Source organism: Athene cunicularia (assembly GCF_003259725.1).
Source record: "Athene cunicularia isolate RWA chromosome 3 unlocalized genomic scaffold, athCun1 chr3_part1, whole genome shotgun sequence".
Lineage (NCBI taxonomy): Eukaryota > Metazoa > Chordata > Aves > Strigiformes > Strigidae > Athene > Athene cunicularia.
The window spans coordinates 124,830,237-124,853,772 of record NW_020799097.1 but is presented as its reverse complement, the minus strand read 5'-3'; the positions used below and the strand labels follow the sequence as shown (position 1 = coordinate 124,853,772).

General features: G+C 49.1%; 2 protein-coding genes across 5 annotated transcripts in view; one reads left to right on the top strand and one right to left on the bottom strand.

Annotated features, from left to right (window-relative positions):
- Nucleotides 1–4,323, top strand: part of GINS1 (GINS complex subunit 1) — a 4,602-nt gene extending 279 nt beyond the window's left edge. The window contains exons 2-7 of the mRNA XM_026844699.1: nucleotides 59–140; nucleotides 222–317; nucleotides 702–792; nucleotides 1,285–1,401; nucleotides 2,280–2,354; nucleotides 2,619–4,323. Coding sequence (XP_026700500.1) covers nucleotides 59–140; nucleotides 222–317; nucleotides 702–792; nucleotides 1,285–1,401; nucleotides 2,280–2,354; nucleotides 2,619–2,687 — 530 coding nt within the window. The 3' untranslated portion in view covers nucleotides 2,688–4,323. The remainder of the gene's footprint in view (nucleotides 1–58; nucleotides 141–221; nucleotides 318–701; nucleotides 793–1,284; nucleotides 1,402–2,279; nucleotides 2,355–2,618) is intronic.
- Nucleotides 1,408–23,279, bottom strand: LOC113477734 (ninein-like protein). Of its 4 annotated transcripts, XM_026844278.1 has the most exons (20): nucleotides 23,268–23,279; nucleotides 21,324–21,384; nucleotides 20,562–20,667; nucleotides 18,940–19,191; nucleotides 18,610–18,746; nucleotides 18,394–18,531; nucleotides 17,978–18,116; nucleotides 17,216–17,326; nucleotides 16,502–16,597; nucleotides 16,022–16,030; nucleotides 14,285–14,381; nucleotides 13,681–13,823; nucleotides 12,311–12,636; nucleotides 8,437–8,506; nucleotides 7,519–7,767; nucleotides 6,210–6,452; nucleotides 5,348–5,449; nucleotides 5,073–5,253; nucleotides 4,336–4,539; nucleotides 1,408–2,333 (listed from the first exon to the last, which is right to left on the bottom strand). In XM_026844278.1, exons 5-16 carry the CDS (start codon nucleotides 18,729–18,731, stop codon nucleotides 6,228–6,230), a joined length of 1,725 nt encoding a protein of 574 aa, XP_026700079.1. In that variant the 5' UTR covers nucleotides 18,732–18,746; nucleotides 18,940–19,191; nucleotides 20,562–20,667; nucleotides 21,324–21,384; nucleotides 23,268–23,279; the 3' UTR covers nucleotides 1,408–2,333; nucleotides 4,336–4,539; nucleotides 5,073–5,253; nucleotides 5,348–5,449; nucleotides 6,210–6,227. The 4 variants fall into 4 exon arrangements, with proteins under 4 accessions (XP_026700079.1, XP_026700081.1, XP_026700080.1 ...); XM_026844279.1 differs by lacking the exons at nucleotides 1,408–2,333; nucleotides 4,336–4,539; nucleotides 5,073–5,253; nucleotides 5,348–5,449; nucleotides 6,210–6,452 and adding an exon at nucleotides 6,825–7,270; XM_026844280.1 differs by lacking the exons at nucleotides 1,408–2,333; nucleotides 4,336–4,539; nucleotides 5,073–5,253; nucleotides 5,348–5,449; nucleotides 8,437–8,506 and having other exon boundaries at nucleotides 6,340–6,452.
- Between the last annotated feature and the right edge of the window lie 257 nt (nucleotides 23,280–23,536).

Sequence of the window (23,536 nt, the reverse complement as noted above, 5' to 3'; positions counted from 1 at the left end):
CCGCGGCCGGGGGGAGCGGGGCGGGCCCCACCCCGGCGGCGGGGCGGCCTTCTCTAAGTCTGCCCGGTGTTGCAGGCGGAGGGGCTGCGGCAGGCGCTGGAGGAGATGCGGACCCTATACGATCGGAACCAGGCGGACGTGTGAGTGTCGCGCCCCTCCGCGCTCCCAGCCGGCCCGCAGCTACCGCAATGTGGCTCCTCCTACTCCTCTTCCTCCCCCAGGTCCGAAGCGAAGTCGGGACGGACGGACTTGATTTTCCTCATCCGGTTCCGGCACTGCTGCCTGCTCCGAAACCAGCGCTGCATCCTGGCCTACCTGTGAGGGGGGGCGAGGGGGCAGGCGGGGAGCTGCCGCGACCTGTCGGCACCACGGCGTGGGAATCAACCCCACTGGCACAGGGGCGCGGCCTCCAAAGGGGGGGGGCCGCAAGCGCTAGGACTCCAGTTCCTCCGAGGGGTGCAGCTGCAGGACCGGCCTCCATTGTGTTTGTTACACCAAACGCTAGCACAAAGAACAGGCCCTGTTTGCTCCTGTTCTTCAAAAATTTTCATTACGGGATAGGCCAAAAATCACATCCTTTAAGGGAAGGAGGGTGGAATGACCCAAATTTTTGCTCTCTGCTGTGAGGGCAGTGTTGCTTGGGGATTTACCAGCCTCACCTCAGCAAAGATGCTGGTTTTCCCCCTTGTTTCTTGCCCTAGGTACGACCGGTTGCTGCGGATACGAGCACTAAGGTGGGAGTATGGCAGCGTCTTGCCAAACACCATCCAGTTTCACATGTCAGCTGAGGAAGTGAGTCGGCTTTGTCTTAAACTCTTCCCCCCTTTCAACTTATTTCTCTTGATGGATTATCGATTTAGTAGTCAAAACAGGGTAGACTTGCCTTCCCTCACTATAAACATGACACTTAATGTGCCTTTCTCTAAATAGTGATTGGTTTATTCGTGGTCTACGAGTACAATCCCAAATAGATACTGAGGGCAGGTAGTGCTTGGCAGTTTGAAGAATCAGGTGGTCTCCACTAGATCAGACTCAGAACTAGGTCATCACATGCTGCTCTTAAATGCCATCTCTAGACCAACATAGTGTCCTACTCTGAATCGAGGTTTATCTGCCTTTGGGGAAGTTTTTCCCTTCAAGAAGAGCTGGCATTCACCTTTGACTGACATGAACACACGTGGGAACAGTGGCCTAACAGGACAAACTAGGTCTCACTCATCATGGATCTGTCTTTCAACATTAGCTGTTTGGCTTTGCCTGAGGGATTGCTGTTAATGTCCACAGGTGGAGTGGTTCAGTCGGTACAAAAAGTCTCTGGCTACCTACATGAGGTCAGTAGGAGGAGAGGAGGGGCTGGACCTTACACAGGACATAAAACCTCCGAAAAGCCTGTATATTGAAGTAAGTGCAAGATTGGTGGTTTCTGTTTGTGAACAAATGTTTTGCCCAACCATCTTTTTTTAGATAATTTCACCCCCATCCCAAATCAGAAAGTCATTGAGCAAACCTTCTGAGAGCACTAAAGCTTCTACATTTTACTCTACGCTCTGCCTGCCAGTGTTCTACGCCCTCTTATACTGAGGGCTCAAAGTATGTTGAAAAATGACATTTCTAGTCCACAGGGAATAGGTGTGATGGGGTGAGTGGTCTAAATCACAGTGAGAAATTTTTGCAGCATTTTGCAGAAACTTAACCAACTCTCAGATTAACTAGAGAACTTGTTCTCATGTTAAGGATTGTTGACTAGTTTTCTTTACTGTTATTTTAAATGGGCCTGATAGATGAGACTGTAAATTGTTTTACACAACTGATAAAGCAAGAGCATGTGAGAAACTGGAGTCGGTAGCTGAAGTGCTCTCTTCTGATGTTCTCCTCGAAAGAACATCTAGTGACAATCAACCTGCTCCTTAGGACATTTTCAGTGTTAACAGATTGGCATTTTCTGGTGTGTGTGTGTGTGGAGATGTTCTTAAAATGATGCTGCTGCTGGTCCCCAGGGCCTGTCTTTTTATGCTACCCTCTAGTCTCTGTGGAGGGCTGGGCTGTGCTGCTCACTGGTGCTTCTTGCTCCAGGCAGAGACAGGAAGAGTATGTCAGGTAGTCCACAGACCATGGGATCAGTCCACTTTGGCATTTTCAGGTCTGCTCTACTGCAGCTGCAGCAGGCAGGTAGGAATGTGTCCACACTTAAGAGTTCTGGGGCACATGTTGCAGGTCAGCAGTGATGTGTGGTGTTTTTTGATGGTCTGATGATCTGAGAGCTGCATTCCACTTTACAGGTGCGGTGTTTAAGAGACTATGGAGAATTTGAGATTGATGATGGTACCACCATTCTGTTGAAGAAGAATAGCCAGGTACCTGTGACAAAAGAGTAGTCTCTTCCTTCCCTTCCATGACCTCCCCCTGCTTTATCCCAGCTTTGCAGCATGTCAGAGTTCCTACACACATAGCTCCTCGCACATGCTGCAAGCTGTCTACGTGGCCCAGGGCTGCAGCTTGGCTCTGCCTGATCTGGTACCACAGTGCAGCAGCTGTGCAGCACAAGAAGCAGCTGCTTGTATGCAGCAACAAATTCAGCCTGCCTGGGTTTCATGGAAAATTTGTCTGTTTCTGCACAGCACTTTTTACCCCGCTGGAAATGCGAGCAGTTAATCAGACAAGGAGTCCTTGAGCATATTCTGTCATAAGCATGCGGGACAGGAGGGACAACCGCAACAGTGACTGAACTCAGGTGTGTAGGACTCTTAAGACACCTCAGTGTTTCTGCAGTGGACACCCTGCCTCTCCTCTCAGCAGCCTTGATACCCAATACAAAGATCAGCCCCAAGTTTATAAAGTATGCAGACCCCATTGGCCAGCTCTTCATGTCTAAAGGGTGCATGCTGGTAATGTGCTCCCAGGAATCCAGTGTAGTGGCAGGGGGTGGTGTTATCCAAGCCCCACAGCTACAAGCAGGTTTTGTGAATGCATTTTTGGAGCATTTCTTTGTTCACTGTGCATGTGGGAGTAAGACAGCAACTGGCTGGGCTCTGGAAGCCAAGGGAACTCCACAGTTGCAAAATAAAGAACTGTTTTGGCCTTCAACTTAGTGTTTTTCAAGAGTTAACACTGTGTTTGTTAAACACTCTGACCTGGCTCTCTGGCTCACTCCATTTTGACCCTGCAGGATGATGCTCAACTCATTACTTGGGTGTCTCAGTAGAGCTGCTCCTCCAAGTGCCAGATGAGGCTGCACAAGCTTCATTCTAGAATTAGACATGAAGTCTCATCTCCTATCAGCATCCTATAAATGTTTCTTAAGGTACTGAGTGAATGAGCACTGCAGTCTGGGTCGTGGGCTGACCAGGGTTTCTCTGAGCATGCTTGGGCTGTGCCTGTGTCCCTCTATGAAGAGTCTCCTTCCCCAGACCACTGGAGTAGGGGTGGGAAACAGCAGAGGGTTTTAAGGATACCAGTTAGCACAAAACCAGAGCAAGGCTGAAGAGCTGCTCTTCCTGTCTGGTTTTCCTAATGGAGCTGTTCACTCTTGAGTAGTGGCTGAGGGATAATGCTTTCAAAAATATAAGCACTAGGTAAGGCTAGAGGTTTGCCTAGCCCCCATATCTGACAGAAGCCTAGAAGCAAATACTTAGGGTAAGAATACAGGAACAGGATAAATGCCTGGGGTGTTAGTACACTGCTCTCCCAGCCCTAGCCAAGGAACCCCACACCGTTTGTGGGGCTTCCCTCCTTGTAATAGCCCAGCCTTCCTCATGGCCCTAGTAATTAGGGCTGCCCCCAAGGCAAAGAGGAGTCCACTATCATCCACCAGGGCAGAAAAAGCATGTCTAGACCAAGGAGGGCTCAGACACAGCTTCCTGCCAGGGCCAGGTAACCTCTGCCCTGGCAGGCTGAGACTTAAAGGCAAGTGGCTGAATTTTAGCTCACAGCCAATTTATCTTTTTGTTCTTGAACCAACAACAGCTTGAGCTATTTTTAAGCCTTCTTTGTATTGACTTTGTACAGCTTCTGCTATGCTACCCTGATCCAGTCAGGCTTGTCTAGTCTCTTGTACAGTAGTAGTCTCCATAGCCTCAAAGAAGCCCTTTCAAAGCCAGTGGCAACCACAACCCCCACGTAAACACCCTCTGCTCTGCACTGCAAGGCAGGGGCACAGTGATGATGTATTCTCTATGCAGAGGGTAACACAATATATGGAACAATATATAGGGAACAATAAATGTAGTATTTGCTGATGTGAATACTTGGCTTTGCGGCCTTTTAGACAACTTTGGCAAGAGCAGTACTCACTGACTGAAGGCTGTCAAGGAATACAAGATGACACACTTCACCTACCATGTCTCCTGGTCTCCTTTAAAGAAGTGCAGTGCTGAGCGGGGATCACCAAGCCTGCTCCAAGCCTTTGGAGGCTTGAACTGAAAGCTGGCTCTTCCCTCAGCCCCTCTGTCCTGCTCATTGAAGAGGCAACAATCTGGCAAGTTTGGTTTGGAACCTAGTCTTAGGCTTTAGCAGAGCCAGCCTCCTAGAGCCTAGAAGGAGCTGTAGAGAATAAAAGTTCAACAACAGCTGGGGAAGGCTACTGAAATACAGAGCAGACTGGAGATGGCAGAAGGTACTGTAATATCACAAACATTTTAATGCCACAACACAGCTTTCCTGCTTGGAGTGAAATGGATGCAGGAACCTGTAAGCCCTCCTGCCCTGGCTTTCTAGCTGTAACAGTGTGATGACAATAGCAAATCCTCTGCAGAGAGGGAGCATCTGCACCACCACTAAACACACTGCCAGAGTGCAGGTAGCTCCTGTGGGATGGCTGCCTTGAGACAGATCTGACTTACAACAGCACACTCTGCTGCTGAAAAAGGCAGCAAAGCTGGTGCTTTCAGTAGGAAAATTCAGCTATCCACAGGACCAATTTCCTTCTCTGTTTTCTACTATGTACTCAGGAAAATCCTGTCAAGACCAGAGATGACAAGGCTTATTTTCCAACCCAGCCATACCTCCCCTCCTGCACATGACAAACCCCAGTCAAGACCAGTACAGGCTGCCACACCGGGTGCCCCATCACCCACTCAAAGATGCTGGTGTGATTTTTCTGATGAGCTGCTTCAGAGCTGAGGCTTGCTCCTCCAACAGCTTGTTCTTTTCCTCAGTGCACTTCTGCTTCAGCTCAGCTGCCTGCAGGGCCATTGCAAACCTCCTGTTCTCCTCACGGAGGTCTTTGATCAGAAGTTTATTCCTGGAGAGTTGGGCCTACAAGCAGGGACAGGACGCTGAAGGTTTAGTATCCCCACACAGGGGTCCCAGGCATGCAGGCACACGCAGCACTAACCACTTTTGCACTCACCTGGATGTCTTTGAGCTGAGCTGCCCTCTCCGCCAGCACAGCTTTAGCACTCCTCAGACTATGCTCCAGCCCCTCTGCCTGCTCCACAGCTGCCTGCAGCAGGCAACAAAGTCTAATGTTGCATTGGCTCAGCACTCACCTGGCCCCTGGCAACCCACTCAGACCTTCATGCTCCCTGAAGAAGAGCATTGGAGGATCAGCAGAGGTGATGCAGGCTGCAGAGAGCAGCAGGACAAGGGTCTGAACAGGACAACCTTCCCTAGGTCAGCACCAACCAGTTTTAAGACAAGACACATACTTCCCAGCAATGTTTTCTACAAAAACAAGTCAATGGCCTTCCGTCTCTCAGCTGTGTCCAGAAAAGCCCAGTGAGAGACAGAATTTCCTTGGATGCAGCTTTTGTGTGTGCTTGTTTTTATTCCTTGGGTTATAATTTACTCCATTTTTGCCCAAGTTAGTTCAATTGAATCACAGTGTCCTGAAACAAGGGACAAACTCAAAAAACCCACACCTTGTTGCCCAGTGTTCTAAAGGTAAAACCACTCCACTCTGTGAAGGCTATATCTCCACGTAGAGGCGTCAAACTTTCTTTCCCCAACCTGAGCCAACAGAGTGTCTCCCTGGGTAGCTCCTCCTCTAGGCACAAGGTATCTGGTCTGGGGTAGGTGGATTAGAGTGGGGAGGGCTCCTGTTTCAGTGCAGGGTGGTGACGGGGTTCACGAGGAATGAAAATTGCAGCTGAATTTGAAGATCAAGTAAATTTTCCACATGGGCTCTTGATACATAGCATCTTCCACCCAAACCTCTGGCAGCTTTGACCACAGCTGCCTTACAGGCTGGCAGTGCTCTCTCCCCGGTACCCTTGACTGTGTTTCTGCAATTACCTGCTTACCTGGGTCCTGACCAGCTGCCTGCACATCTGCTCAGCCTGCCGGTGGAGGCTTTCCTGGAGCTGCTGAGCCTTGCACTGTTCCTCTCTCAAGCTGGTTTGCAGCTGTTCAAAGAGTTTCTTTGACACCATCTTGTTCATCTGGGCCTTGGCCTGCTGCAACTGCAGAGCGTGCCGAGACTGGGCCAGGCTCAGGCTTGCTTTGGCTTCTAAGAGCTGTAACACAGAAAGCCAATAGCTGGTTACAGCTTTGTGCCAGCAATGGGACAGACACAGAGTGTGCTGCAGGTGAGGGGAGAGGTTAGGAAGCACCCTCAGTTCCCTCCTCAGCTCCCACACCAGCATGGCCACAGCAGAGCAGCAGGACCATGGGAGTGGTTCTTGCTGGGCAGTGTACAAAGTCAGGGATGGAAAGCACCAAGTGCTGCAAGAAGAAAAACAGGGACCCCGTCCTAAGAGATGCTCCCCTTGCTGAGCAGTGAGGAGCAGGAGTTGCTGCAGGGATCCTCTGGGAAGGAGTCCTAGCAGCAAGGCCCACAACAGCAGGAGGCACAGGGGGCTGCTCTCATGCGTTTGTTCTTAGGTACATCCCAGGCAAGCTGGGATTCAATCTCTGCCTGTACTTCATGTCCTCTGCTTCCTGCCACCAGCCAAGGGCAAACCTGGTACTGGGAAGCAGGTCTAGCCCAGATTTGCCCTAGGGCTACCTAAGGGTGGCTGGCATGGGCAAGCTGCACTCTTGAAAGCCAGACCCTGAGTCTGTCCCCAGAGTAGAAGGCAGGAGAGGGATATTAGCACATTTGGAGGTTTCTCACATTGGCTTTCCTCTATCCTAGTGATCCTTATTCCCCTGCTCCCCTTATTCCCTCTCCTCAGATATGGCCTGCCTGCCTGGCCCGTCATCCCTGCCCAGTCCCTACGCAATTCTGCCACTCCTCTAGCTCCTCTGTCAGCTGAGCCATGAGGAGCCACAGCTCCTGGAACTCCTGTGTGAACCACCTCCACTCAGTCTCCATCTCCTCTGCCCAGCCAGCCTGCACAGGACAAGGACAGAGGGACACCGCAGGGTCAGCTGCAAGCAAGCACCCGGTCCCAAGCTGCCCCTGAACTGGCTTCAGACATATCTAAGTGGGAGGGCAAGGCCTTTGACACCTACAAAGAGGAAAAGGGCAGTCCTTTCTGCCTGGGGAAGGTGTCCAATACTGCCCTGATCAGGACAAGACCAACATCACAGGGACTACTCAGCAGCCTGCCACCCTGCTGCCAACTAAGCGACACCCACCTTCTCTTGCAAGGCCTTGAGCTGCTGTCGGAGAAGCTCTGTCTCCATCCAACATGCATGATGCTGGTGGTGCTCCAGCCTCATGGCCGTCTCTGTTCCTTGTAGCCACTCAGCCTCTGCCAGCCTCTGGCTCTGCAGCTGGACAGGGTCAGGGCCAGCACTGTGACCAGTCTTGTGCTCAGTGAGTTCAGGGCCCAGCTGAGGCATCCTGACATTCGGGTGGGAGACCTCCACCTTGTTCTTCTCATTCTGGAAAAGGTTGAGAAAAAAACAATTCATGCGCAGAGGCTTGGGGTGGGAAGAGAGTAAACAGAAACTTAACCTGTCCCATGCTGTCCCCACTGGGTTTCCACTCAGGAACACCACTGTCACTGCAGGGCACTCAGGATGAGGAAAAGCAGACAGTGGGCATCAGGTATGTGGCTGAAGGTTAACAGAAGCTGAAGCCAGCAAAGGCCACCCTGCTGTGGCTTATGGTCCCTAAGAGTACCAAAGACACCTCCAAAAAACAGGTTGTGGTTCCCAGTCACGAGGAATCCCAGGAACAGGGTGAGGAACTAACAGCCTGCAACCCTTGTTCATGTTGCACACAAGCAATCCCAGCTAGGCCTTGTGTGCACACCTTGCCAAGGGCTTGTGAGCATGTGGGTTTGAGACTGAGAGCAAGCAGAATCTCTGAGAGAAAGTCAATCTCATTAGAGATTTTGTAGTAACATCTTCCCTTCTATAAGATCTTCCCTGGCTTTTGTCACACAAATCTTTACTTGACAAGCTATAAAATGAAGAGGGTTCTTCAAAGCAAGACTGAGTTTGAATGTCTGAAACAAATGTTCCCTACTCCTCTATAAGCACATGTAGTTTTTGTCCTCCCAAATACTTCAGCCAAGAGCCTGTCAATTAGTGTTAACAGCTCCTTACCGATACTGTTAACTCTGTTATTTCAGCCAGCTCCTCCACCTTCTCTCTGCCCAACTTGCTCATGTGTTTCCTGTCAGGGAAAGGGATACAATCAGCTTCAGGCCAGAGCACAGCAAACCACAACCCCCCAGAGAAGGGCCCCATTTTGGGAAGCCACACATCTGGTTTTGGCCTGCAACATGAAGCAAAGCCAGGCCAAAACAGATATGGTCCTGAACTGATTCACACGTGCATCAGGCATCTCTGCCCCAACAGGTGACTCAGCCCAGCCCAGGGCAGGCAGCTGGGGACACCCAAAGTCCTGCAACATTGTCAGAGGCCTAAAAATCAGGGGATGAACAGTGGGAGAGCCAGCTTAGGAGACTCTTGGGACCATCCACACCAGAAACCTGGTTGTCCTTGGATTTCAGGCTCAGTAGGTGACCTATCTCAAGCTTCCTAAGATAAAACTGGCCAAAAGGTTTGTGTAGCGAAGAATTCTATCCTTTCCTCCCTCAGCATACCCATGTCCACAAACTTCCCCAAAGCCGGCTCCAGACCCTGTCCTCTGGCCTGCCCAAGCCTTTGGCTCACCAAGCCCATCCCAGCATTGGCTGCTTTTGCATGGAGCAAAGCATGTGACAGAGCTGGCCTGCTCAAAAATGGAAAAAAAAAAAAAGGCTGAGCCAGTTGAGATCTGGTAAATGCACCTGAATGGCTATTCCTTTTACAAGAATTAGCTATCCACCAATTTGCCAGCATTCCACAGCTGACTCCTCTCTTACTCATCATACTCACTGCCCTTCTCCTCTGCTAGCCTCAGCTCTTGCTGGAGTCTCTCAAGTCAACTTTTCAGCAAGCTGTTCTCCAGCAGCTGGCACAGCTCTCCCCTGCAGGGAGAGAAAACCACGCAAAAGCCCAGTTTGCTCTTGACATTCTATGCTCGTTCCCAGCTCTATTCCCATTTGGTTTGCAAAGACAGCAAGAACTAAAGGAATCTGAGAAACAACCATCCAAAAACTCATGTAAAACATGTGGGGACAATAAAAACATTGGTAGAGAAGGAGCAGGTCTTCAAGGCAAGGAAAATGAAGGGGAGTAAGGACAAATAGCATCAGACCCTGAATTTGTGTGGCTTCCAGCTGACTGGAATTATTTTGAAGGCCTGCCAAGGAGTGGAAACAAAGTGATTTGGCTCATCAAGACACACTGAGACTTCATTACAGGATAACCAGGTGGTGAGCCTAAGCCTTCAACTGAAATAGCCACATCTGGAGAAGCCAGTTTGCTTGAGACCTCTGTGATTTTACAGTTCTGGACACAAACAGCTCTAACCTCCAATCCAAGACAGCCTCTCTGCCTCATTATCCTTCCAATCCTACTGGTACTCCCAGTCTCCCATGAGGCCATGAATACTGGCATTTGTGGGAAAGAAGCTCAGTCCTGTGTTAAACAGTCTTATCCAACAGCTACTGCTAAACCCCAGGTCCACACAGGGCCCAAATTCCTCAGAGGAGAGCAGAGAAGAATGGACTGTCCATCCTGACAGGGAGGACAGCATTTCAGTTGCTGGTAACATGGCACTGCATGTGGGAGACGGAGAAGCTGTGTAGGGAAGTTCTCCCTTTCTTCTCCAAGCCAGAAAGCAAGAGGACTAGTGCATGGGCTATCTGTGTGGCATTCACTCCCTCTGCTTGGCAGGATGCTCCTCACAACAGCTGCTTTCTGAGTCAGTTTTACATTAGGATTCCCATGGTGTGCTTCCTGTACCATCTTGAAAACCCACGTACAGCTGTACAAGGCAGAGGAGTGCACAGTCAGGCAAAGCCACATGAGCACATCCCAGCTCTCTGACCACACTCTCATGCTTAGTAGAAGACATGTGGGAGACAGCAAGACAGAACACATCTGCTGTTAGAGTGCCTTGGACCATCATGTTGTTAAGCAGCCTTGTGTTTTACAAGGCATCTGCTTTTTTATTTTTTCAGTAGCAGCACTGTGTTAGTTCTGCAAACCTGCCACTCTCTTGAGCTCTGGGTTAATTTTCCAGCCAGCACACATCTTTTGAGCTGCATCAGCCCTAGTTTCACCCTGTTTCTTTCCCTCTCCAGCTCCATTTTGACATCCTGAATATCATGTTTCCTCCTATGCTGCTGTGCCACTCTGTCTCCCAGGGCTTTTTTTCTTGCCCTTCAGATGAAGTCTATCTGTGCCCTGACATGCTGCTATGTCTGCTGTGTGAAGGCAAACTTTGCATTCTCTGACACTTCCCAAGCACATCCCCCTGCCTATCAAGATTTAATTTCTCTTTGACAAATGCTTTCAGCTTTGGCGCTAGCTTCTAGATTGAGCAGGCCATTCCCTGCCACAGACATCTGCACTGTCTGCACTGGTCTGTCCATCACACAATTTTTCATTTCTTCTCTGCTCCTTCAGTGCTGAGGTTGCAACAGGAGACTTTGATCTACCTGCTCACCTGAGTTTTGGGGACCTGCTCCTTTTCCCCCAAGAGGGCAGCTCTCCAGACACTTTATCCCTTCCAACACCAGAGCCCTCAGCCCCACAATCTCTGCATTACTCCCATTTCATCCTGATGCTTTTTTACTTTTCTTCTTCCAAACAGCTCACATCTTACACATCTTGACTTGTTCCTCATTAACCTTCTCTTGCAACTTTAGCTTCCTCTTCTTCCACAGACAGACCATGTCCTTTTCTTTCCATTTCCACTGCTGCCTCTCCTGGGCACACTGCTCTCCTGGGCATGCTGCTCCCCTTGGAGCCTTCATCATTGGGAAATCACCTCTTCTCAGACCAATGTTGCTGCAACAAAACCTTACAGCTGTCCTCACACTGGCATTTGCTCCATAACAGCTCCTGATTATGCTCTGCATCCTTCCTAAAGATAAAAACCATTTTGTTGACCTGGATGTGGTAATGCAGCTTAAAAATCTCAACCAGCCTCAGAACATACTTTTTCTGGAGAGGCAAGGCAAAGTTTTTCTTCAGGTTGCAAAGTCAAAGCAATTACTTAAATGCTACAGAAAGTTTCCATCAAAGACTCATCCATCAGATGTTTTCAACAACTCTGAAAGCTCCCCACTACAGCCAGTCCCTCTACCATTCACTGGAGATGGTGATAACACAGCTCTAATGTATTGTATTCCTGTTATTTGGGTTTGTTCCCCTAGTCTACCACAGACTTCAGATAAGTCACCACCCTTCTCCCACATCTACCCCATATCTCAGCTCCTCAGCCCTAAAATGGGGATAACGACCTAGCAAAATACACTTATGTATTGCTGAAGCGGACTCTGGTCCTGAAGGGAGACACAGCAGGAAAGAGGCAGGAGGAAAGCCTGGGGCTGTGGTGGGGTGTGCTGGGATGTAGGAGGGAGCAGGCATGGACAGGCAACAGTTTCTTGTCCAATTCCTCTCCAGTCTCCTCTGCAAGGCCGTTCTGGCCCCTGGGAGGCTGCAGAACTGGCACCACAAGCACAGGAAGGGAAGAGGAACAGCCATTTAGCGACAACCTTACTCTCCCACAAGCCAGTCTTTGGCTATACAGAGAAATTTAAGCCATTTTTTGCTGCTTTAAAGACAGCAGGTTGTGCTGATCTAGCAAACAGAGGCAGAGAGAGACAGTAAGAAAAACTGATGAAAGCTCTCTTATTTCTCTCACTGTTTTGAGATACAATCTTTGCTGGGCACTGCCTCTGGCAGTGAAACATTGCAGGAAACTTAAAGTCTTGAAATAAAAGCACTCATGTAAGGAGACTTTAGACATCCCACTTCGAACAGCTGCAGCCCTACAATACTGCCCAGATTTTCTTCCAAACTGCACAGGGGATGTACCATTAGTCTCCCACTTAGCTTCAGAAAGAGAAAGGTGCCAGACCTCAGACTCTCTCCATCCCTGTGCTGCATCCTCAGCTCTTCTTGCACCTGGTCCAGCTGCTGCCCTGGATGGTAAATGTCTTCAGTGTGCTGTTGTCCCACCCTGGCCTGCTCTATCTCAAACCTCTCCTCCAGCTCCAGGCTCCACACACATTTTTGCTCTTTCAGGCTATCAATTACAGGCCAGTCCTTTGCAACTGTTTTTTCCAGGTCTCTTTTTTGGTCTTCCATCTTGTGCATCTCAGCCTTGAAGCTTTCCTCATTGTCTTTCTTCATTCTCTCAAAGTTTTTCCTCATTAACTCGATTTCTTCCTTGTAATAGTCTATCTGTTGGGAGGAGACAGGAATTGGATATTAGCATCATGCTCCCAAGAGTTCCCTATCTTCCAATAGCTCTGGCTCAGATCAATCTATTGGTTCCTCTCAACAGCAGACACTCTTCAAGCAGTTCTGGTCCCTACTGAACTTAGGGCAGCAGCCTCTAATCAGATATCAGTGGGTCCCAGCTCTTCCCAGCAAGCAGCACAGTTCTCCCCTTTCTCTGTGTTTGCAAGGGACCCCAGAGAAGAAAGGGGAGAGGCCAGGGCATCATCTCCCACTGGTCTGCACATCCTTCCCCCACCCTGCAGAGTGGTCCCTTGTCCAGGATGTGGTGGTGAGTAGCTGCTGCTCCCCATGGCTCCCCTGTAAACACTAGAAATGCCAGGATTTGATGAGCACAAAGGCAGGACTGTGAAGCAGGCAGAAGATCTGCAAGCAGCTTTGTGCTCCTTGCACTGTTCCTCACCTGTGTGGCAGTTTAGGATTTACTCTTGCAGTGCTGCAGTGGAAACACAGCAAGCACCCTGACCTCTCAGTTCAGCAGCAAAAGACTGAAGGTGGAAACTGAGGCCTCTCAAATGAGTACTCATTGATTCTAAAGGGAGGGCTGGGCTCACAGTGGCACCCTAGGGCAAGCAGGTTAAAAGCGTGCTGCAAGCCCAGGGAGACAGGGCTCTGACATCCCACCATGCCCTCAGGAGACACCTGGCTACTTCTCCTCTTGCTGCTTTTACTGCAATAGCAACACTGAGTAGAGTTAATCTCTGGTTCCCCATTAGGAGCAAGACCCACATAAACATTTTGCAAAGTGACAAGACTTCCACAAAGCCTCTGACAGTCAGTCATGTTTCCAAACCCTCCTACCAGCTAAAATGGGCTGGGGAAAGCACATACAATAACTCCAGCAGAGAGATGAGGTACCACCCTGCTCCTCAGTCTGAACCTTCCAGCAACCCTCCTGGAGCAGACATCCCATCAGCCATACTGTAGCAGGGTGCTTACCAAGCAGTTGTGCCAAAAAATCAGGACATCACCCCCCATCCCCCTCACCTTGGTTCCCAGCTGCACCTTTGGGTCCCGCAGCTGCTCTTCGAGCTGCTCCACTGAGAGTGATGTCTCTGTGCACACAGAAGGGGGAACCAGAGGGCTGGAATAGTGGCGCACTGGCAGAGAAAAGCCCTGTGAGGACAGGCCTACAAGACAGGACAGCTGCAGCTTCATCCAGTCAAGCCCATACAACCCCAAAAGATGGAGATCCCCCATCTATCTGGCAACTAGTCCCAGGGCTGCATCACCCCTCTGAGCCAGAAGTTTTTTCTTAATGTTCAACCTGAACCTCCCAACCCACAGTTTGGGACTTGTTACTATATTGTGTTTCCTCAACATCCTCAAATGTGAAAATCTGCACGTTCACTCCCAGCTGTCTAGTTCACAGGTCACCATCACCAGCTTTCAAGTTGGAAAAGCCTCCTTTCTTCCATCTCTTCTCCTCCTCACCACCCATAACCTCCCTTCTTTCCCAGGCTGCCCAGTACCAGAACTGGCAGCAGCAGCTCAGGCACAACAAGCTGCCCCAAGTCCCATGGCAACTCCCATCCAGAGGTAATACTGTTCTTGCTTAGGTGGAGAGGCACCAACCCGTCCCGCATTTTACCTCCTGCTGGCAGCCCTCTCTCAGCCCTGCTCTCCCATAGCTGTAAACGCAGCCTTTCCAGCTCCCTTCGCAGCACTCCATTCTGGTCCCACAGCACCTGAAGCAGAGGCAGGTCATGATGCTGCTCCAAAGCTCCCCAGGGCTGTGGGGGGCCAAGCACCTACAGCTCCCAGCAGCCATGTATACTCAGGGTCTCTCACAGCATGAAGAGCAGAGCCCCCACACCAGCACAGTCTAAGAATAAGACAAGGGGATCTTCCTCCTTCCCAAAGGAAGAAGAGAGATTTTGGAAGAGCCAGAGAAGAAATACAAGACCAGATTACTGCTATCACCATCACTGGACACTGTAAAGCATGGAGAGCCACAAGCAACTGCCTCTGCATGCAAAAGCACATAATACCAGAGGTTTCTGCAAACACCTTGGAGGGTTTGACCTCTGGAGACCCCTCCTGACCTAAACACAACCATTGCTGGCAAGCAACACACAAGAAACACCGTGATCTCAGTACAATCCTTCACACAGCCCAGAGGTTTGCATTTACATCATCAAGATACTCCTGCAGGTATCTGGGCTGGCCAACAAGCACTACTGTATGCAGACAAAGCGACAGCAGGATTTATGGTGAAACAAGTCCCACAGGGCTCCGTAAGGGAACATTTCCAGGTTGCAGAAGGAATAAAGCAAGGCAAGAAGGTGCTGATCCCATGGGAAGCATGAGGCAGGTCCTGCTGCCTGCTTAGCAGAGAGACAACCCTCAGAGGCTAGCACAGGAGTTTATCCCACCTCAGTGCCAACATCAGCCTGCAGCCAGGGGTCCCACAGCTGAATGCCATGCTATGAGCCAACATGGCAGTGCAATGATCCACTTACACACAGGGATCTGGAGCTTGGCAATCACTTGTTTCACTTCACACCTTCCATCCCGTACTGGAAGCAATAGCATACAAGGCATCCTGCCTCCCTCTGGACTGCTCACTTTGAGCAAACATCAAATTATTCCATATGCTGCCACCCAGAAAACTGATGTGCTACAAGACACTATGCACTAGGATGCTTCCAAATAGTAATAAATATTATTGAGCAGGTCTAGACAAATGCAAACCCAGTTTGTTTAATCTCCATTCCAAAGAGGAAAGCAGAAGAGGAGGGGGGCTGACAGCATTCAACAAGTGTAAAGGATAAACCCAAGTGGTTGCCTTCCCAGGGGCAGCTGAAGCCTGAAGTCCAAACCTCTCCATCCACCAGCACTCTCATAGACAACTAAGGGACTGCTCAATGGCAGGAAAATTCACAGCACCAATCATCTTCAACCCTCTGGTACCACCTGGAGCAATGCTGCACTTGATAGTACTTCAGCATGTTTGCCTTTAATTACAGCTTCAGGAGGGGCTGTCTGCTGCATCCATGAAAAGAGCTTAGCTGAAAATGCATATTTCAGCCCCTGCTGAGGGGATAAGTCACCATCTCTACTCAATGGTGTTCCCCAGCCACACAGAGCACTCAGAAACAAATGGGCAATGCAGTAAGCATAGGACTCAGGAGCCAAGTCACAGAGCACCCAGCAACTTAAAACATGCAAGATAACCTAAGTCACTTAAAAACAAGATAAGGGGAACAGTGCTCAAGTCCCAGGGAGCCCAAAGCTCTCAGCAGAAGCACAGCACCCTGCAGGAGGTACAACACACACAGCATCAGTGCCTGGACCACACACACACCAGGTACCTGGACAGGCTCACCTTGACTCTCTAGCAGAGTCCAGAAGCAGCAGGTTTTGTATGGGTTGTTAAAGTGGGGGCAGGAAGGAGGAAGGGAAAAACAAAAAGATAGAAGAATTTAAGTGATAACATGCTTTCCAAAGCAGAACAGCTTTCTCTTTGCATTTGAGAAGAAATGCAACAGAGCCCAGGGTGGTCTGTCCTTATACACATGGTTCCCAAACAATATAGCATGGGGCTATAGGGTAGCAGGAAGGGAAGATTTTGTCGCCCACTCCTACTCCCCTCTGCCAGTGTCCCAGCAAGGGAACCAACCCATAGAGGGCTGCAGGAGCAGGGAGACAGGCTGGGGACACTTTGCCTCCCGCCAAAAGACTCAGAGCAAAGCAAGAGGGATCCCCTCTGAACAGGGCTGCCTCCTTCCTCCCCTCCCTGAAGTGCCCAACAGATATGCCGATGAGAGCTGTACTTTCACAACAGCATTGCTGGAGAGCTGCCCACCTGTACCTGGCACTGCTGCTCATACTCCAGGATAATATCTGCAAAGCGCTCACTCTGGTTCAGGAGCTCTGGGCTGTGGGGCTCCATCTGGCCAAGCTGCACAAGCACAGGGAAACACTTCTCATCAAGGAAATTATCACCTCTCCAAATGGAGAGCCAAAAGCTCTACAGAATCACTAGAGTCATGGCACAACACTCAGATTCAATGGAAGGGCTCCTACTGACAGCTGTGGAATGGGTCAGATACAGAAATGGGAAGAAAAACATTTTTCTTCATGTGTGAGAGACACCAAACTACAGGCAGGCTAGCTTTCCCAAACTGGCTAACAAGATCACAGACTCATTTCTTTACCCAGATCCATTTTACCAGGTGCCTCACTGAAGTGGAAGACACTAAAACCCTTTACTTCTGACACTTATAAAAGCTTTTCTTTTCTGGAAACCAAATTCTAAAGTTCACAGTTGAAGACTTCAAATTTGTAGAATTTTCTACAATTGCAAACTTTCCTTATCCTTTTTTTTCAAACTTTGAAAGGCCTAAATTAAAAGCCAGTATTTTTTCTTTCCAGGTTGTCATTACTGTGCAGGACAGTTCAAAGAGGGGGAGACCATAACAACTGACCCAAAATACTCAAGATTTCATAGGAAAGGGTCAATCTTTTGATGAGTTCCTGAAAAGTTCCTATGTAACTGCAACAGAGAAAGAAAGGCTACCTTGTCCTTCACAACACGGTTGAGTTCTTTCTGCAGCTCGAACACCAGCTTCTCAGAGGCCACCAGTTTCTCAGCCATCTCTGTGACCTTGTTTTGCAGCTGTGTGTTCTCCTGCAGACAAAAGACAGAAGATTCTCTTGATGTTGTGGGTCCTCACATCACAGGACGGGTTCATCAACCAGTTCATCAGTTGTAAAACAACTGACATATCAGCATACCAAACAACGCAGCTCCCAAGAGACCCCACTTTAGACAGCGTGCTGCTGGTACACTCCACGTGGGCTGGAGTTTGGCTCATCCAAAGGACAGATGCAGGAGTGGGTTTTGCAGAATAAGAGCTAGACAGCCCCACAAGCTCATCTCTACTTCTGCTTCACGAAACTATGGTTTCCCTCACAGCCAACAAAGGCACAAGTCCTAAGCTATCTCCACCTGTACGTCTATGCCTAACAGCACTGGGAAAAATCCCAGACACGTGGACACCATTGTCTCTGCTTGGTTCCTGGCACAATTTTAGCCCCAGCCATCAGGTGTTAGCAAGGGCCAAACCACGCCCGACAGAAAATATGGGAGTTTAACAATGTCAGAGCAAGGGAACAGCTCTGTATTTAATTCAATAGTATGGATGTGGCTGATGATTTTTCTGCATAAAACTCCTATCCTTCCTAGCAAGAGCAACACAAACCATCCATCTTTGTCACCACCTCTGCTTTGTCTCCCCTGAACAAGTGAAGATGTTTCACCCAGGGCAGTTTTACTCACCTTCATTGTGTGGTTCAGTCTCCCTTGCAGGCTGGCCTCTTTGCCCTGGAGGAACTGTGCCTCGGCCTCCAGCTTTGCTTGCTGACTGACTGCTTGCTGCAAAAGCAGCTCTTTTGCCTCTGTATCTGCCTGAAAATCCCTGAGGGAAGAAAGCAGCATGGCTGGGGCACCCAGAGTGTGTTCTCAGGTGGCCATGAGGTCCAGGCACCCCCTCCCACCATGCACAAAGCTGATGAGAGCTTGGTTGGAGGGATGCTGGGACTGTAATGTGGGGAGGTCTTCAGGGGCTTCTCTGCCACAAACACAGTGGCAAAACAAGTGGGAGATTCATAAAGGGAGACTGGGACGGAAGGGAGAAGCTGTGGGTACCCACAGGAAAACCACTTTCCCTGCCCCACCAAAAGTACCCCTCCTACCTGAGCTTGCTCTGGGTGTGGTCAAGAGCGACGTACTGCTTGTCCAACTCCCTGCCAAGCTGCAGGCAGCGTCTCTCCACTTCCTCCAAGTCCAGCCTTGCGTTGTCCCTCTCCCTGGCAATCTGCCTCACCTGGATCCTGCAGGACAGCAAGCAGTGCATTAAGACATCTCACACTCCACAGAAGGGCCTTCTTCCCAGGGAGCAGCACCCTCACCTGAGGCATTGCAGTTTGTATCCATAGGACGTGACAGCTGCATGCCAAAGCCCTCTCCTGGGGACCATGAGTGTGTTGTCGAAAACTGCAGGCAGCTCTGCCTGGCTCACCCACTCTTCCATGCTGCTACTCAGCCTCTGCAAGGACAGCAAAGACTGAAATCACTTTCTTCCTCTTCTAACAGTGCCAAAAGGATTTCTGTTGTTACACCATCTGACCACCCTCCTGTCTTTCAGAAATTCTCCCTGCCATATCACAGGCCTAGATCATAACTCACCCCAGATTTCCCCCAGCCCTGGGGTGGCCAAACCCTGCCATCCCATCATGAACCTGACTGCAAGCGCCTCGTCCACCCCAGGTGGCTGCTTGTGAAAGGCCTTGCTGCTCACTTCACCTGCCACCACCAGTCAAGGCAGCACCATGGACCTTGAGGATCTCCTCTAAGTTCTTTCAGGACTCAGATGGCAATGACAAGTCCAGGCTTGGCGAATCTAGTGCCGTTGCTGATGCCAGAGAAGAGATGTGGGCCCACACAGCTTTCCTGGAATGACAGACTGCTTCCCTGTGCACTCTCCTCTGACACTGAGGGAAAAAAGCAGGGGAGGTAAGTCAATGGGGCAAAACTGGCAGAGAAAAACTGACGGCTTTCAATACTGAAAGGAAGCTCCAGGAATCTCATCAATCCTGGAGAACATTCTAATAACAACCCCAAGCTGCCAAGAGGGAAATGTCCTGATCTTAAGGCAGCCACAAGGAGCAGGTTGGCAGGCACAGACCATGTACTCTGATCTTGCTGCTAACCCATGAGAACTCAGTATCCACAGAAAGACCAACACAGGAAGTTATAGAGCATCAGAAGGTCTTATGAAAACTGACAGATGGGGACTGCCAGCCAATACTTTTTCTGATCTAGAAGCTAGAATTGGGTTGAGGTCAACTTCAAAGGTAAATGAGATTCAGCCAAGCTGAACCAAAAAGCAGAATCCAGAAAGCTGATACAGAACTGGTATTATCTCCAAGAGCACCTATTTCATGCCAGGTTTGGAAGCCTATCTTCAGAGAGCTGTTACCTCAGTCTTAAGCCAAAAGAACCAGAAACAACTCTTTTTTTTTTTTTTTTAAACTGTTTTGCTCAGAGTCCTGGATGGAGTTGTTCTGGCTGTCAGGGTAATCAGCAATTCACTTACACTTTAGTGCCTTAAAGCACAGTTACTTCAAAAGCATTTGCAAATGCCTTGCCAGCCCTTGGAATTAAAAGCATTATGGGGAAAGTATTTACAGCAAACAAAGAAAATTTGGATGAATCTGAGTCACAAGAGGTGCAGAGATGTCAGCATTTCTGCAGCCAATGTTAGAATTGGGGTGATCTTTCCATTCTCCTAGGATATGCATTCCTCTCTTTCCTGTAAAAAGAGGAGGCTCGACAGCCTTCTGTTGTTCTGTATTACCATCCCACTCCACCTGCACAGGGTTTGTTCCTATTCGGGCAGCTATCAGTGGAACCTTTCAGTCACCGTGCAGTAGCCAAAGTCCAGACCATACCCAAAAACTGACTGACAAGTGGAAAACTCTCTCCAAGTCACCACCCTCAGATGCCAAACTAATGTCTATTAAATCACTCCTTTGTGAAATGAAACATCTTGGCCTGAATTGTTCCTGGTAGAACTCATTCTTTAGACTCCTTTTCTGTGGGGAAATGGATGGAGAAACCAATGGCTGGATTTGTGTCTGGATTGCCTGCAGGACACTGTAGAAACATCAAAGACAAATGAACTATCCTGTGTAGGGAACTGGCAATGATTTAGGTTCCTTATCCAAAGTTAATGGGAATCACCTCAAGGAGTTGCAGATCAAGGACATCAATCAGGATTCTTGTTACAAAGAAAGCTTTCCGCCTTTCAACTCATGCTGCAAAGTGCTGAGTCTTCATTGCTTGAGAGATGTTGACGTACCTTGGAAAAAGGTGGTCATGTGGCTAAACAAGCCAAACTGCAACTCCTCAAAGCACACCCTTCCATCTCCATCCTTTTCCAGTTTAGTGATTAAATCTTTGAGTGTCTAAAAAATGAGTACAAGAGAAGAGAAACTCAACAGCTGCAAGAACAAACTTGAAACATCCAAACAGCTTCTCAAAATAAATATCATCTTTTTTACAGTGCAAATGAAACACAATTTAAAAACTTCTGGAAAATTAACACTGCTGTATTTCCATGCACACACAAAGAAACAAACTCCTCTCCACAAAGTCTGAAGTGTGAGCCCCAGTAGTAGATGCAGACAGGTATAAAACCCACTTGAATCCTGCTTCAGTTTTGGGAGAGAAGGGGGACTACGGTCCCATGCCTACTCTGGGACCCTGAAGAGATCATCGCTCTATAATTTCACTTTGGAAATGGCAGGCTATTTGCAGAGACACACAGCAAAAGGACAAAATACAATGGAACAAGCTGCAACAGGTTTTCCTAAACCTTGACTGGCTATAAGGAAAAAAATTTTCTTCCCAAGTGCACTGCAGCCCTAGGACAGGCCCAGATAAGCTGTGGAGTCTTCATCCTGGGAGATACTCAAACCAAAACTGGACAAGCCTGGAGCAACTTGGCGCAGCTTATAAATCACCCCTGCTGCGAGGAGGACTAGCCCTGATGTCTCCAGAGTTCCCTTCCTACCTAACCCTGCCACAGTCAGACACATAGGGAGGAGGGAGACCATCATACCTTGTGCCTTCAGTGTCACGTTCACAAAAGCTTTATCACTTTCAGTTTCTTTGTTCAGGTTCTCTAAGAAAAATGAAGAAAGAGCATCAGTCAGTCTGCCCCAGGGCACAGGCTGCACACCCCAAACCTCCCAGCTCCACCTGAACATACAGCTCCTGACACATCTACTCACACCCAGAATGGGAACAACCCATAAGCAGCACTCAGCCTGACTCACCCAGACACCCTCAGACAGGCTAAGACTAGAAACACTTGTGGTTTTTTCATTTTACCATGTCAAACAATTTGGCTCAGGACTCAGAAGAATACCCTGACAAGCAACTTTACCCACAAAAGTTTAAGGATTTGTCCAGAGATCAGCCAAGTATCCTGGAGGCTCCATGGCAGGAGGAGGGTTAAATCTGCCCTCTGTTCAAGGATGAAAAAAATCACTGTATAAGGAGAAGATGGAAGATGTAAATCCTGCTGAAATCCCAGATGGGAATGGAGGGTAAGGGGGTGCAGCATGTCCATATCCAAACTCTCTGGCCCAAAAGCAAACACAGAGATATAGCTCTGTGAAAACTCTATCCCAACTGTTTGCATGACATGGACAGAGAAATGAATAGTGCATCAGCTGAAGAAAGGCAGAGCAAAGCATCCGTCCTTGTCCTCTGGTCTTTGTTGAAAACCTCCAAATCTCATTCAACTACCATGTCTTGAGCTCAGGTTTGCAAGTCAACCTTGACACCCATTTGCAGAAAAGCTGATATGGGGCTGAAACCCAGTCCCTTCCTACCCCTGAAAATTGCCTGGGGCACTCCTGGATCTGGACACTTGGCTTTTACATGGGTAAGACAGACCACACATATAGACACCAGTGAAACAAAGAGCTTCACTCAACAGTCAGAATTCAATATAACTGTTAAGCTGGTATTCTGTATTTGCAGTGCTGGGCAGCACTGGGGATCGCTCCACAAGTGCCACACTTATTAACAAAACACTCTGACTATATAAACAAAAATCATACATATGCATCAGATTTCTGAGAAAAGGCAGTCTTATACTAATGGGTTCTTAGAACTCATTTACATAGTCTGAGCATGAGCAGTAAATAGAGAGTGAGGGTCTTCTCCCCTCCTTAGTGGTCCACATAGCCTCTCACACTGCCTGTTAGTAAACTTCAGGTTTCTCATATCCATATATGCTCATAGAGTTATCTTATCCATCCTTCAGCTCCTGTTTGTTCCCAGGAAGTTAGTTTAGACCAGCTTCCAGTTACGTATCTTAACACTGGCATCTTCTTAGACACTTGGTTTTTTTAGGTTCGTGCTATCAGGGATGTACTCAGGGAGTTTTTCAAACTGACCAAGGTCCGTCTTATCTTTACTAGGCAATAAGTTAAAGGTTTCAAAACATCTTACAAGTGGATAATGACTACAGAAGGTAGTTAGGAAAAATTATAAATGAAATTATATACATTAAAGTACAGGAAAAGTAAAAGTTAGTAAAACACAAGTGATGGTTAACATTAAAACCAAATGTCCTGCTTTACAGGTCCCTGTACATTAGCAATTTCACGTATACTTGTAGCAACTTCCCTTCACCAGCAATTATGGTTTTCTAAGGGGGACACATCACCATGCGATCAAAGGCCATCCATATCATCTTCAAGCAATATGTTAAGCAGGGAATCGAATCCGCGTTCCCCATGCATAACCTCTAATGTCCTTTTTCACGGTGTTTTAAGGATCTACAGCCTCACACAAGCCAAACAACAACAACGCTAGCCAGGCCCCAGCGCACGCTTCAGACACAGCTATCTGCAGGCCGCACGCCGCGCCTCGGCCGGAGGTGGGGCGCAGATGCTGCCCACACTCTTGCGTAGGTCCATGAACGCCAGGGAAACCTGCGGGGATCAAGGCCTAGGCCGCACCCGCCCTACCATCCCCAGCACTCACTCACCGCGCCGCCGTGCATACATACATACACGCCACTCCCTTCCCCCGCGCATGCGCACGTCGCACCCGCCCTTCCAGCCTCCCGCTCAGGTAGCAGTCCCGCCTTGCCCACACTCTCGCGCATGCGCAGGCCGCACCCTCCGCGCCCACAGTTCCACGGTGCCGACGCTCTACGCTATGCCCCGCCCACTTCCCATGTGCATGCGCGCGCCGCAACTCTCTCTCCCGCCCGTGCTCCTGCGCAGGCCGCACCACCCCTCTGAGCCGCACCCT

What these genes read in the sequence shown, in the direction of transcription:
- LOC113477734 (XM_026844278.1), bottom strand. Translation starts at nt 18,731, where the DNA reads ATGGAAGAGTGGGTGAGCCAGGCAGAGCTGCCTGCAGTTTTCGACAAC. An exon ending in ACCGTGTTGTGAAGGACAAG is followed by an intron (nt 16,598 to 17,215) that starts GTAGCCTTTCTT and finishes GTGCTTGTGCAG; the next exon opens with CTTGGCCAGATGGAGCCCCA. An exon ending in GAGAGGGCTGCCAGCAGGAG is followed by an intron (nt 13,824 to 14,284) that starts GTAAAATGCGGG and finishes CCTGTCTTGTAG; the next exon opens with GCCTGTCCTCACAGGGCTTT.